The sequence below is a fragment of the Stigmatopora argus genome, chromosome 22, assembly GCF_051989625.1.
Source record: "Stigmatopora argus isolate UIUO_Sarg chromosome 22, RoL_Sarg_1.0, whole genome shotgun sequence".
In the NCBI taxonomy this organism is placed as follows: Eukaryota; Metazoa; Chordata; class Actinopteri; order Syngnathiformes; family Syngnathidae; genus Stigmatopora; species Stigmatopora argus.
The window spans coordinates 9,750,912-9,765,466 of record NC_135408.1 but is presented as its reverse complement, the minus strand read 5'-3'; the positions used below and the strand labels follow the sequence as shown (position 1 = coordinate 9,765,466).

The 14,555-nt window shown below is 41.7% G+C and overlaps 2 protein-coding genes across 5 annotated transcripts; both read right to left on the bottom strand.

The window, feature by feature from the left end:
• Positions 1 to 279: 279 nt before the first annotated feature.
• On the bottom strand, positions 280 to 6,631 carry pcolcea (procollagen C-endopeptidase enhancer a). 4 transcript variants are annotated; one of them, XM_077592807.1, is made up of 10 exons: positions 6,492 to 6,628; positions 3,918 to 4,077; positions 2,869 to 2,977; positions 2,538 to 2,796; positions 1,707 to 1,831; positions 1,497 to 1,633; positions 1,093 to 1,409; positions 945 to 1,022; positions 675 to 845; positions 280 to 590 (listed from the first exon to the last, which is right to left on the bottom strand). In XM_077592807.1, exons 1-10 carry the CDS (start codon positions 6,589 to 6,591, stop codon positions 460 to 462), a joined length of 1,587 nt encoding a protein of 528 aa, XP_077448933.1. In that variant the 5' UTR covers positions 6,592 to 6,628; the 3' UTR covers positions 280 to 459. The 4 variants fall into 4 exon arrangements, with proteins under 4 accessions (XP_077448933.1, XP_077448932.1, XP_077448934.1 ...); XM_077592806.1 differs by having other exon boundaries at positions 3,918 to 4,121; positions 6,492 to 6,619; XM_077592808.1 differs by having other exon boundaries at positions 3,918 to 4,016; positions 6,492 to 6,610.
• vamp2 (vesicle-associated membrane protein 2) lies at positions 6,259 to 14,110 on the bottom strand. Its single transcript, XM_077592814.1, has 5 exons — positions 13,564 to 14,110; positions 10,964 to 11,066; positions 10,719 to 10,877; positions 10,558 to 10,609; positions 6,259 to 10,243 (listed from the first exon to the last, which is right to left on the bottom strand). Coding segments are annotated over exons 1-5 (333 nt in total). The 5' UTR covers positions 13,566 to 14,110; the 3' UTR covers positions 6,259 to 10,226.
• Between the last annotated feature and the right edge of the window lie 445 nt (positions 14,111 to 14,555).

Here is a 14,555-nt window from a genome sequence, read left to right as displayed (position 1 = left end):
ATGCTATTTCTTTGTGATTCAATTTCATATCCTCAATTCTGTGACAATTGATGTCATTATGTAGGACCATTTTGGTGGGCTGGTTAAAAAAAAAAAGAAGTTTGTATTCCTTTAAGAAGTGAACTGTTTATTCAAGCCTTTCAGGAAAAGTGGACATTCATTAAAAAAGTTCTCATTCCTTCCAGCCTGCTGCCCAACTTTTTTGGCCCAATATCATTGAATACGGCCCGCACAAGAAGCTTAAATGCAGTCCAATCAGAGATTGAAGGGTCACTGGACTGAAGTGACAAAAGAGATATAAAAATCCTTTATTCATTTATAAATTACAGACAATGTTTAAGGATTTGTGTTTCTTTAGTGGGGTTACATCATTACTGTTTTGCTTTCCATCTAGATCTGGGGTCTATTTTAGACAAGGATTCATGATGTAATCATATTCATGGCTTTTTTTGTGTGGAGTTAACAAGGCTGTTTGCTAATGTTTGTCAATAATTTGTGATGCGGGGGTTTGTAGGGGGCCGTGAATGCACCGGGTTGCAGGCTGCCACGTCCGTCCTCGTTCACCTGACCCATGATGATGTAGTTGGAACCTGTGGCGAACAAATTGACCCACCAGATGAGTTAACCAGTGTAATGGTGGGCAACACGTGTACATTACGTGTTTGCGTGCGTACCTCTGCGAAGCAATGGGCACTTCCTGCATTGCGACACCAATCGAACCGACATGGTCTCTCCCGCTTGCGCAATGGCAAGTTGACCCGGTTTATAAGTCCTGATGAGGGTTACTCCAATGAGAAGAGTGCCCTGGGGTCCAGGGGCCAAGGAGGTCACCTTCCCAGTTATCGCTAAAGAGGAAAAATTGGAAGAATGCAACATTGGACTCATTGATTATGATCGCTACTAACGAGTTGGCTGAACTTATTTTTTTGTTCTTGGAGACTCACCAAATTCACTGGCACAGAAACTGGCCTTGATTGTTCCGTTTCTTTTGCATGCATTGGCACACAATGGATTCTGAGCAACTGTTTGGGTGATTAAAAACAAAAATTGCTTTAGTAGGCCTTCAAAAATAGCACCATACGATTCAATTACCAGGACGTCCACCGTTTGGTCTTCTGTCTTGACCTGCGGTAACTACTTTTTTCCCATTATTGGGCCTAACTGGTCGCTCAGGCGCAGGAGGGGGCACATGTTTTCTGGCGGTGACGGGAGGAGGCGCTGTCGTGGTGGGGACCACGCGGACTGCGGGCCTGGCTGGAACGGACCTGGTATCGGATCCGGAACCAGGCGCTACAGATACGTCGGTCCCGCGGGGAATGCTTGTATACGTGGCCATAAAACCATCGGAGGTCACGCTGAGGTCAGACACAAATTGGACCAGGAGGACGTTGCCACTGGTTAGGATGGGCCTACGTAGAAAAATAAAACAGAACATAAACAGGAATTAGGGAACGCTTAAGTCTGGTATTTCCAAAATTAAGATTTATTGTTCCTACGCCGGGGCTTGATCGCCACAATATTTGCCAATCAGGCGCGAGTCGTCTTTTTCGCCACCGTTGAAGAAGGCCACGTAGTCGAAACGGCAGTAGGTGTCGGCTTCCAAGACGAATTTGCCAAATTGAACTTGGATTACCTGCAAGCCATAAAAGAAATGAGGTCATGCAAAAGAGAAAGATTTTGAAGAAGTTTATGTTATGCATATGTACCTTATCAGGCTCCACAGTGACGAGCCAAGAACAGCTGGTTCCTGCTGGATACTTTTTGTTTGGCCAGTTTGGGGTCATGATCTCTCCCTGGGATTTGCTCATCTTTCCTCCGCAGAATTGCTGATCTAAAAAATAAATGCAAATTTATACATTATTACTATTTCTTAGGGCACTCATTGGCTGCCAGTGACGGCGCTAGAGGTCCAATTAGTTTTGACTGGGAGGAGCAAATGAACGTGCACCACCATTAAAAAGGATTGGACGTCCAGCGCCGTCAATGGCACAAAAACATTAGCGTTCACAGACAATCTTCCCAGTTTGAAGGAATCAGACATGTATCGTTGTCAGGAATGTGTTAATTATATACTTAAATACTTAAATAGCTAATAGATTTAAAAAAATCAACATTACAGTCTTATTGGAGTTATTGTAGTACACTATTACTATTTTTTCTAATTATTCATTGATAAAATAATTATAAAATGAAACAATTTGCGAATTTATACAAAAAAATTAATTAAAGAACCAAATTATATAGTGAGAGCAAGTTCTACCAGAACCACATTATGACAGCTTGTACTACACTATTTAATGAAAAAATATGTTAGATATGGTTAAAAAGATGAAAATGTTTCTTTTTGATGGACACTTGACAATAAATTTAGTATCATGGCTATAGGCTGCACTGATACAGTGGCGGTTTCCATTTTTTTCCATCTCTCAAAGAAAAAAGGAATAGTGTGAAAATGGCAACACAGCAAGTTGCCATGTTACTGAGGCAAGGCTTCTAATGATGCCATCTGTTCCGAACGTGGAAAAGCGGAGGCCTACCTTCCGCATATGGCGTGGCACCACTAAAATAGGCCACAAACCCTCTCGCGTTGGTCTCCTCATCAGTCGCCATCTCTAGCATCATGGTATTGGTGGTGGAAATAAGCGTGCCGGGCCTAAAAGTTCCACAGAAACGACCCAGTTTTTGCACAGCGTTGGAGTTGCCGTTGTAAACGTCTAAGTAGTCGTAGCGACATTGCGAATCTGCCTCCAGGTCAAAAATGCGGAAAGAGAGCATGACCACTTTATCTTCTGGGACCTGGAAACCAGAGACACAAATGACAAGGAGCAGTCAAGTGATGTTTGGACTTGTTGCGGCCAGGTGACTCACCGTGATGACCCAGGTGCATTTGCTGTTTGGTTTGTAGTGGGTGGGGAAGCCCTCGCTGCCGACAAAGCCCGAATCGGCCACCAGCGATCCCCCGCAGTGGAAGACGGGCCTGCAATAAAGCGGGGAGTGCTGTATTCAAAACAAAATTGCACCGAAGCGTCAACTTGGCGGCTGAGTTTTGCAATGTTTACAGAAACCTTCATTGGGAAGCGCAAAGTTTGGAATTTTCCGGGGGGGGAAATATATTACGCTCCCTGCGCCAAGTACGTTTCAGATAGCAGCGCATTCCAGGAATTGAAAGAAGAGACAAACGAAAGAGAGATTAATGAAACTGTTTTTAACTCATTGCTCCCATTTCCAGTGATGGACGTCCAAGCCATTCTGACGAGGAGGTTTGGAGGCCTACTAGGGATGAATCCATTATGTGTTTAGTTATAGAACAAATATGATGATTTCACATAGATTGGATGGACATCTACTAGTGATTAAAAAACATTCTAATGAAAAAAAAGAAATAATAGGAGTTGCCAGTAGACGACTCATTTGTTTCCCCAAAGAATTTAAAAAAAAAAAGTGAGTATCAAAACTTTCCAGTCTCTTGTGCAACTGTGTGATATTTCCAGCAAAAACACACCCCCTTGTACTCCAACTTTTATGGTGAATCATTCGGGTTTTGCGGAAGCGACACAAAAAACACACGACTGCTGAGTTCAGCCAAGACATCCACAGCTGGAGCCAAGTTTCTCGCAGTGGACCCCACGGCTTGAAAAGAAAACATTAACATCTGGTGACTCAGCCACTGCCAACATTACAAAAAATATACGTATATACATAAAAAAAGACCCAGCCCAGTCCAATAAACTAAAGAAACAAGAAAAATTATTGTCAAACATACTGCATACATCATGTAGAGCGCTCACCTACAACATCAACAAACAGTGAATTCACTCCGACGTCAAACTCACCTTCTCCACAGTGTGTGTGTGTATGTGTGTGTGTGTGTGTATGTGTGTGTGTGTGTGTGTGTGTGTGTGAGAGAGAGACCTCACCTGGTATAGTTTGTTTGCTGGGCCTCCATCTGAGACAGAGACAGATACAGGAGCAAGGAGATCCCCCACATATTGCCCACGCACACCATGATGCTCTCGCTGAGTTGCAATTTGGAGAGAGGGGAGTTTGCAGCATGAGACGAGAGTTTCAGGAGCTGGACTGAAGGAGCAGGAGGAGGAGAAGGAGGAGGATAGGCGGAGCAACTGAAGGATAGGGGGGGTTAGATACTTCGAAAAGGGGATAAAGAGCACAAGAGGGATGCTAAAGCAGCTCATGACGGGGGTGATAAGCAGTGGGAGGCAGTGAGTGGAAGGCCCTAATCAGAGACAGATGTTTTTGCCATAATAACACAGGTTTGGGGGAGTTTAAGAAGGACGTTCGTCGGCCATTTTTTTTAACCCTTTGTAGCAGGAGTGCACCAACAAGAACATTGCACAGGAGTATAAGTCGCATTTTTAGGAGGGTAATTTTTAATTGGATTAGGACCAATAACAAACATATGTTGAAGTAAGAATAATATAATGGAGAACACTGTTAAAATAACAATTTAGATCATTTTAGGCAAAAAAATACAACATAATGACTGTCGGTGGTTAAAGAAAAAACTATTTAAGTCGCAGCAACATTTGGAACATTTTATCTTTTATATTAAATTATATTATAGAATTGTTTATTAATATTTAATATTTGGGTGTTGCTAAAGTGACACCATTGGTTGAGCAGGTGCAAGCAAAGCCTGGGGCTGGCTGGATTGAATCAAACGCCACTGAAAAGAGGTTCTTACATCGATTTTTTCCCCCCCAAGTTAGCGCAAATGAGAGATCCTGCAGGCCGAGGATTGTAGCCCACCTCCCCAAACCCCAGAGGATCCTTTGACTCCCCACAGAATAGCAGCCAGAGGGCGTCTAGTCCACCAAGACACCATGGACAGACTTCTCGCCGATGAGTCAACCCTCCAGTCGACACGGCTGAGGCCTCCAGCGGGAAAGCTATAAAACCAGACACTTTCATGCACCGATGACCTACAACCGCTTGATCAGAGCCTGGAACAACCGGGGCGGACAGCCAATCAAAACGCACGGCACCATTTCCACAGAGTCGGTCGGTGTCTCCAGTTACATATGGCATGTTTCTTCACCCCCCCTTCTTCTTTACTCGGATTGAAATGTTTCACTTTCCAACTTGGCGAAAGGAGATTTCTTCTGGCAAAGGGAAGATGAAAGAGGTCTTCTATGTTGTGGTCACGGCTGTGCTATGTTTGCCTTCAAAATGGGCTTCTGATAAGAGACAGCAGAGGCAGGAATGCAGCGGTGATGGCATCACAGTGTGCGCTCACTGCCAGAACTCGCAAGTTTATGGGGGGTGGGAGTTGTGCTGACCTCTTATTACACTTGGCTAAGACAGGTCCGCGTGATGGACGTACTTTCATTTATCCAAGAGTCACAGGAAATCGCAACGTGGGGGGAAGGGGAAGTGAAAAACAAACTTGGGGAAAGGATTCTGTACAGAAACTTTTTGGAAAGTGAAATGACTTGCGCTGCATTGGCAATTGTTATCTCGCTATTTGTTTAGCCTAGCAAAAAGAACTAAGACTAATTGTCTGGGAATCCCATCTGTTCTCTGTCAAGGAAAAACAAAACAAATACTACTACTCACTTTTTTGGAGGGCTTTACAGTAGGCCAGTTTGCTCAATTTGAAAAAGCAGAAGCTTAATGTGGATGATGTAGGAGTTGGAACATGAAAATAATGTTGAGAAATCCCCTCGGAGTTGACTGCTTATGTCAGGAAACTGATAACATACTTGAAAAAGAAAAAAAACAGCTTATCAAACACATCCAAATAGATTCTGAGGAGTAAAATCTGCTTTTTCCTGACAGAGAGCCGAGACACTTGATGCAGATCACCTGAACTCACCCTCATCGCCCATGAACAGTAATAGACGTCCAATCATTTTGAACCGGGAGGGTTGGCAGCAAACAGTAAGCATTTGTTTATCTGCTGCCAACCTTTCCGTTTCAGATGAATTGGTGATAAACTCATTTCCTGCATTATGTATTTCTCAACAAAACAATTGTTTCGACTGATTACTACAAGAAAACAGGAAATCTATTGTTTATTTAATTTTGTCATTCTTCTTCTATCCAAACTGTTCATCCTGTGCAGGATTCCAAACCAGGACAATTCAGACCCCCTCAAACTGACATCTGGTGGTAAAGATCAAGAACTACTACTACAGTATTTGAAATGTACGTGCAGGTTTGATCTTTCCAATAAATGACATTAAAAATGACCTCATTTTCTGTTGATCCTTTTTATGCAAACACACACACAGAACACAGTTTTCCAATATACATATATTTTATGATGTTCATCAATATAATAAGACATTGATAGATTTACACTACAATTATTTTATACAATTTAATTTTCCATTCAGTTTCCTCTCCTTTACATTGAGCCAACCTTGTTTAGTGTCCCATCCAATATTAAATGACAGCACAATACAATTTTTGAATAAATAAAAGCTAAACCACACATCAAAAAATCTGAAATAAAGCTAAAAAGCAATTACCCATGATCCTCCAGTCGGGTTCCCTCCAGTAAGACTGGACCAACAGGGGCAATTTCACACCAGAACATCCGATCCCACAGAGAAACAAAAATATTCCCATAAAATAAAAAGAAAACCAATTTGATGTAAACAGCAAAAAGCTTTCGGGACGACCGAAGGTAAAATACTTCCCCTTCCTGTTGACCTCTGCCCTCTTTACTTCTCCCAATCAGTGCTTACACAAAAATCAGAAACATTTTGAAACCATCCAATGCAAAAAAATAATAAAGAAAAAAAGTGGAAATAGAAAATAATGTATATCATTTGTGGAATATCATTAGCCATCCAGTGATCATTCAGAAACTCAATAGGTTCCCTCCTATTACTACACTTCTCCCATTTGGGGGTGACGTTACCTACGTGTTAGGGGTACTCATCCCATGTTTTTTTTTCAGGCTTGAACGACAAGATCAGTTGGAATCAAACCCGGTGGCTTGAAATCACCCACAAATGAGCTGAGTACAGCTTGAATTTGAGCTTAACTGAACATTTCACAAGGACGTCTTCAGGCAATATTCTCACGTAGGACAGACGCGATTCCCAAAAAGGTTGACGACAACAAACCCAAAGTGTCGAGGGCTTCAAATAGAAATGCACAACTTTTCACACAGGACAGATAAAGCAACGTGAAAGGAAAGCACTCGCTTCATTTTTTTTTCTTCAATTGTGACCAAATTGGTTGAGTCATCACAGGACAACAGCAGGATTTATGGAATAACACACATGTTGTGTCCTGCCTACCCCAATCAGTATTATCATGACACTTTATCACAAAGGCTAAAAAGGGCCACATTGTTGACATTGTTGTTCAAACTATTCCACAAAGGGTCACAGTGGGTGTCAGATTTTTTTTCCCCAACGTATCCAAGCAACAGATAGCTCAACCAATGAGCTTCCTTCTAAACCAGCAGCACCTGACAGCAATCAACAGATTTAATACACCAGTGGAAAATGCCTCTGTAATGTTTGGAATGAAAACCTGCAGCCACTGTGACCACATGATTTAGAATCTAAACTTTAGATTGTGTGCCAGATTAAGACAGTTATTTTTATTTATTTTTTGTCCCCAACAATACAAGTCCTCCATCCTCTCAAAACAGGTAAATTTTTACAGCAAAGCTGTTTTTGTTCAATAGTTCTCACTCAGATTTTGTACTAAGATAGAAATGGGTATTTAAAAAAAAAGTTGTGCTATATTACTTGTTTAAGGATCCTGAAGTAATGCGTACGTACTTTAAGTTTTATATTGTCAGAAGTTAGACACACGCCAGGCCGAATGACATAAATTATGGTATTATATCATTGAAGAGTGTAAGGTTAATGTTTGTTTTAAAAGTAATATATCATGTGGGTCAATTAGCATCTCTCCACTTGTTTTTGATGGCGATCGCTAACCTGGAAATGAGGTCTTTGGTCATCATTCCATCTGATTGTAGGTAAACTTCTAGGTCTAGGTTATAGTTAGCCGGGGGAGGGTCTGGGCAGGAGGGGCTGGATCAGATATGTGGCCTCTATACTTGTGTACTCTAGCGGGCGAGGAAACAAACGTACCTTCACTCAAGAGATTTAAGTGGCCTAATCTGCCAGGATCAACTGAGGATATTCTTGGGGTAGAGCTATTCTAACATACACACACACTACATTGATGCACCTGCACATACACACAAATGGATTCTGAATTGCCAACAGGTCAAAGTTGCTGATAGTTGGTGGCTAAGGTGAAAAACCCAAGGCTACTAAGTACACTTAATAAATACACTGACTCAGAACTATTGCAGGTTATGACAAAGACTGAAAGCTAATACTAATGCTTGTTTTTCTATTGATTTGGTACTATATGAAGCTAAAAATACAGCAAGTGCACCTATTGCTCAGTTCGTCATGAAGTAGCCGAAGGGTTCCTATAATGCACCGAAACGACTTAGGCTAACTGTTTTACAACTGTACACAAAATGACGGCGGGAACTGCAATTAACAAGAGAAGCTCCCCCTCAGTTTGTTGCTTGGCAGTGTATAATGCACACGGCTGAATTATATCGAAGAGAAGAACAAAAAAATCACACAGATAGAAGTAGAGGAACTTGCATTTAAATCATGCAAATTTCCTCTTCACCTTTCTGTTTTGCACAAAAATACACTATAATAAAAAATAGAATCTTATCCCATTGAATGATGCATACCGATAACCACTTAGAACACTGAAAAGGAATGCTTTGACTTTTTTTGGGGATAAATCTTCCCCTCCTGTGAACTGTAGGGATTTTTTTTTTAAATGCAAATAAGGCGGACCTGTTTTATGTGCTTTTAATGTCGGAGAAGTGTGGCAACACAATCTTCTCTATCAACCTGGTCTTAGCCCAGTGTGACAGCGCCATCAAAAACAAGCTCGATTTGTGCATTTTCAACTGAACGCCGATCCAGAAACTTTGAGTGTACAAGTGGCCAATGCTAATTTGACTTTGGAAAAGAAAACATTTAATTCTCATCTCTGATGGTGTCACTTTAGAGCTGAAACCTGCACATTTGTAGTAGTTTACCATGATTAACACGCCCCCAAAAATGTCATCCTTATCCCAAACACACACATACACAAACAAGACACCTAATAACCTTTTTTTTTTCCTGTTGTTTCAACGACATACCGTACTTCTGCTTTAAGTTTCATCGCGCACTTGAAATATAACTAGTTACATGTGCTACAGTAAGAGCATTTGCACCAGACTGCAATGAAGGAATGTTTTCGAAAGAAGACACTACGTAATTTCCCAAAAAATAACGGAGAAGAAAAAAAAAAGAGCTACAGACATTGGTCCAACAGTACTATGGCAGTTTTAAAACGATCGGGCATTCAAGCATGCTGCAAGACACACACCAGGGAGACGACCGGAGAGAGCGGAGGACGCGACAGAAACGACTTTAAAGGGGCTCGTGAGGGTCCGATTTCATAGGACTGATTACACGGGGACCGATGAACAATATACATGCCGTTCTTTGTGTTGATCTCTACCTGTGAACACAAACTTAAACCTGAATAAACCTCTCAAGTCACTCCAACCCGGAGATTTTATCGTCAAAAGACTTTCAGAGAACGTCGTCGCTTCTGTGGCTTATTCCGATTGTTGCCACTGTGCAGATTTACAGCCAAAAATTAGTAAACCGAGGACGGACGGGGTGTTTAGAACATGCAAAGTAGTACGTACTCGGATCGATAGGCAGTAGTCGACGCTGAAGCATACAGAAAATGAATACAAAAATTAAAAAATACAAAATGCACACGCTCGCACGCACACCTACAAAACAGCATATATCCGAAGAAAACTCTACAAATGACTAGATATAGATCAGTCATGGAACAATTATCATTGCCAATCATTGTTTCCTATTCTGTTGTTGCACCTTCACATGTTTGGCTCTCGTTATGGCAGGCTCGAGAAGCCCAGAGGACCCGGGACGGATGCGGCGCCCCACGCTCACGGGACAAATATTTTTGACAAGGGGCTCCGGAAGCGGAAGAGGACGTGGAAAACGAGGGAGCCGTAGGGCCCCGAAGGGGGTTTTGGGGGTCTTTATATTGAAGCCAATCAGGTAAGATACACTAACTCATTATCTGTGATTCCTTTTGCCGTGAATTTCAAGGGTTCCATCTGAAGCGAGAATGTTTGGTTGGGATTAGACTGGGGTAGGAAGTGAATCTTCTTAAGTGCTGAAGTACACTGCAAAAACAAACAAATAAGAAATTAGATGTTATTCTGCTTTTACTGAAAATTGATGAAATTTATTGCCTGTCATTGACAATGATGCATGTCGAATAGATTTAAAGGGGGAGGACTTTTTTATGTTTGCAATACGTTTAGTCAAAATGGATTCATGCGTCGTCAATGGCATTGAGTTTTTTTAGGTCCTATCACTCAGTCCTATTTAAAAAAATAGATAAATCATTGAATGTGTATCCAACTCTCCCAGTGCACATGAATTGGAGGTCCACTAACGTCAATGGCAAAGGAGTAAATGACAAAATAATTCTTACCAATAATGACAATGAGCACAATCACGCATATCACGCCCAGGATAATCATCATCTGTAGTCAGAAGATAAAAAAACCATTATTTTTTATTTAACATTGGTCGTACTATCAGGAGAATATTTAAAATTGCAGGCATTATTTCATGGTTAATGAGTGCGCTAACCTTAGCATTCTTCCACCAGTATTTATTCTTGAGTTTAGCAGCACTGGTCTCAAACTGAGAGGCCCCAGCCTGCAACGCATCAGCCCTGTCGTCCAGTTCGGACAGCTTCTGATCGCGCTCCAGAACCTTATCCACGTTCACGCGCATAATGTCCACCACCTAGAGAGAAACACACACACGAGAAGTGAAAAGGGCACGTGCCACCATTTCCATTCCCAAATCTCAAAAGATGACTTTTAGCTTACCTCGTCCACCTGTGCCTGTGTCTGCTGCAGACGACGGTTACTGGTGAGGTTGGGAGGACCCTGACTCCCTCCTTCGGGTGCGGGGGCTCCAGCTGGGGCAGACCTAATCAGGAAAAATCACTCAAAGTTAGGCATTTTCATACCTCATTTTAGGTGAATGCCATATTCACTCTGCCATTGACGGCGTTAGAGGTTCATCCAAATGAATCAGTCCATACAGCCGTTAATGCATGCACCATATTATCAATTTATTTCTTTTGCTAACTACCACAACACATATTCCATAACACGGGCTGGCACTGAACAAGAACCTGTGCAAACTAAGGGGAGGGGCTTCATTGAGTCAAGCGATTTACTAAATATTTTTTTTTGCTACTTTGCTGCGTTTATATTGAATTACAAATGATCTAAGGCAAGATTTTCGAGCTACCTAAAAGATTCCTATTCAAATCCCATTTTAAACAGAGCGTGCTTATCATGGTAAATTTATCATGCTAGATGACAGACAGTGATGCCTAATTACAGATACATGATATGACAAAGCTTCCCCACTACTCCAAGACTAAACTGTGTATAAAGGTCACCTTAATACCAACGTGCATGACTAATCCTTTAACAACATGAAATCCTATTGAATAGTAGTAGTTGATTAAAGGGTCTCATTTGTTTGTATTTAGTTTTTTAACAAATGAAATCTAGCAATCCATAACTACATAGATTATTTTGAGAGCGTTTTTTTTTATTGTAGTAGTACTTTGTATTTGGGGGAAGCACAAATACAAGGAGATAAAAGGTTAAAACTATAACAGTTTTGCAATTTAATTACATTACTACTGTTCAATATTTGGCATTTTTAAAAACACTATAGGAAAAAAATAGCATTTTGGGTCACCCAAGCTGCAATATTAACATTTACTATGCAAGTATGGCCTATGACAGCAGATTTTAAAACATATATTAATTTTTATTATTCATCGTGTTTCTATATACATTTACTTTCATGATTGAATACAATGATAAAAATCTTTAAAAAAAATAATAATTAGGTCATATGGCCGAGGTCTAGTATTGAATTCCGTTGGTGTGTGCAAAACCCACTAACCGGGAGCAGCACATGCTCCAAATACAAATATCACAAAACAAGAAGAAAGCACAGGGTAACTGCTTTAATAAAAATTTAATATATTTCTCGATAACACTCTTGATTCATTCCCCAAATTTCTGAGGACAACCAGCCTTACAACATTGACCTGGGAAGATGTCACATTCCATACAGCTAACAGTTAATGTCATAGCTAAATATATTCCATCTGGCCTTTTAAAAATAGTCAGGTCTTATTAAATTTCCATTAAACGAATGAACGGCTCTTGCAAACATACTATATATAGATTTCACTTTACAATACAGTGCATGCAACTATACGCGGTCCTCGGCTGACTTTCAGCACTGGAGAGAGACATTTCAGCACCGGACAGCTCTAGTCAAAACGCAACAACCCGCCGGCTCCCCATCTATTGTCACCTCTCGAATCTTAATGCGTGCATTTCTTTCAATTCCATCCAACCACAACCGTGGTCACATGGCATTCAGTAAAACATCACGTTTCATGGCCTTCAAAGACTCTGGCTGGCGACAGCCTTAGCGAGGAATTTCACCATTTATAAAGATAATTTCAAAAGAACACAATCAAACCGACACATCAGATACTCAATTTTATACGGGAATATAACGATTCATTCTCAGATTTCACGTTTTCCTGCTATTCACACAAACTCAAACGCTTGCCATTTTATTCTGAAGACAGCTTTCATTTCCAAAACACTCGCTACTACAAAAAATACTCAAGATGAAACGTTCTAATAATTTAAAGTGTAGAATAAATGATAGCTGTCCGCCCTGGTGTAACCATCAACCACAGAGAGGCTAGGCTATCCCCACCCCCCGCTGCAGGTTGTAACTATCGCGTAAACCAGGCCCAGGCCTAATTTATAGCTAATCATAACAATAATTAAAATATATCCTTTACGCTTTGTGTTACATTTGTCAAGGAACGCTCTGTGTTTGACAACGATTTGGCATTGTGGTTTCTGCCGTCAAAATGAGTCCATATACACCATACAGTATATGCCCTTGATGTTTCTAGAAATAGCTCCATCGTCACACGCGCGCGCACGCACGCACGCACACCAAATTACCCCTGGAGAAATTTTGGACATAAGCAGAATATTATATTTCTAATGGACGGCGCCCCAGTGATGATTAATCGCCGTTTGTGTAATGATAAAGATGATGTCCTTTCCAACAGAACCGGTCCAAACTGGAAAAAAATGCGTGCGTGCTGGATGGCTGCAGTTAAAAAGAGGCACGAGATAAACAATCATCGTCTTTTCCCTTCCAAATCGTTCAGAAAACGCCCGATCGATCGCATATCCCAACGATTCTTTCGTTTGCTTCAAGGTTCGATGGAGCCATTATTTCGATGAACCAATAAACCGAGGGGAAAGAACTGTCTGTCATTTAGGCGCTCACCATGGTCCTTCTTTTTTTTAAAACCCTCAATCGTGGACGTCAATCCACGAAGAAACGACGGGATACTTACATTTTTTTGTGGTAGTGTTGGCTAGGCAGCGGTGAGGAAATCCGGGCTGGAAATGTTAGCGTGCGCTAAGTGGCTGGCAGATGGATGTGGATTGCCTTCTGCGTCCTTCTCTAGCCTCTGGCACCCTTTGGATGCTTAGCCTGGCGTTTCCCTGCCTATATAGCCGAGGAGGGGCACTGTTTTGGCTTTGGATCGGCTGGCAAAAATAGGCGCACTAAAACTATTCCAATAGCCGCTTTCCTATCCGTAGCTGGCGGTTCGTGAAACTGACGAGAGATCGAGCCCTTAAATGAAGGTTTAACTAACAGTTTGGATTAGCTGGACAAAGATGGCTGGGTGACGTCAATCGCGTCGAGTCTCGGGTTAAAATGGGTGACATCTGAGGAGCGTTTTTTTTTTTAACTCGATTCAAGGCAGTTTTCAAGGATTTGTGTCAGTGATAATAGTGGGCGTTCCTCTCCATCGGGGTATCGAGTGTCAAAGTTGTAGCTGGTTTGCCAGATCGGGTAAAAAGAAGTTTATTTTGATCGTCTCGGGAGCTGTCAACAAAATGGCGTTTGTCGACGTGAGGGGGCGTGGCCAATTACCATAGAGACAGTTGGTAGCAGAGGGACAACCATTCACACTCACACCCATACCTGAGAGGAGACTGAAATACCTGGAGAAAACCCAGATCAGGAGAACATGCAAAATCCACACAGGTGGGCTGACCTGGATTTGAACCCAGGAGCACAGAGCTGCGAGGCCGACAAGTTAACCACTCAAGCCACCGGGCCGCACACTAAAGTTCATTCAGCTGCCTATCCTCACATAGATAACGGGGGTGCTGAAGGTTATCTCAGCTAACTATGGGCAGAAGGCAGGGTACACCCAGAATCGGTCAGCAGCCAATTGCAAGGCATGAGGAGATGAACAAGCTTATACGCATTCACAATTTTCAGTGTTTCATTAACCTACCATCCATGTTTTTCTTCAGCATTTATTTTTTTCAT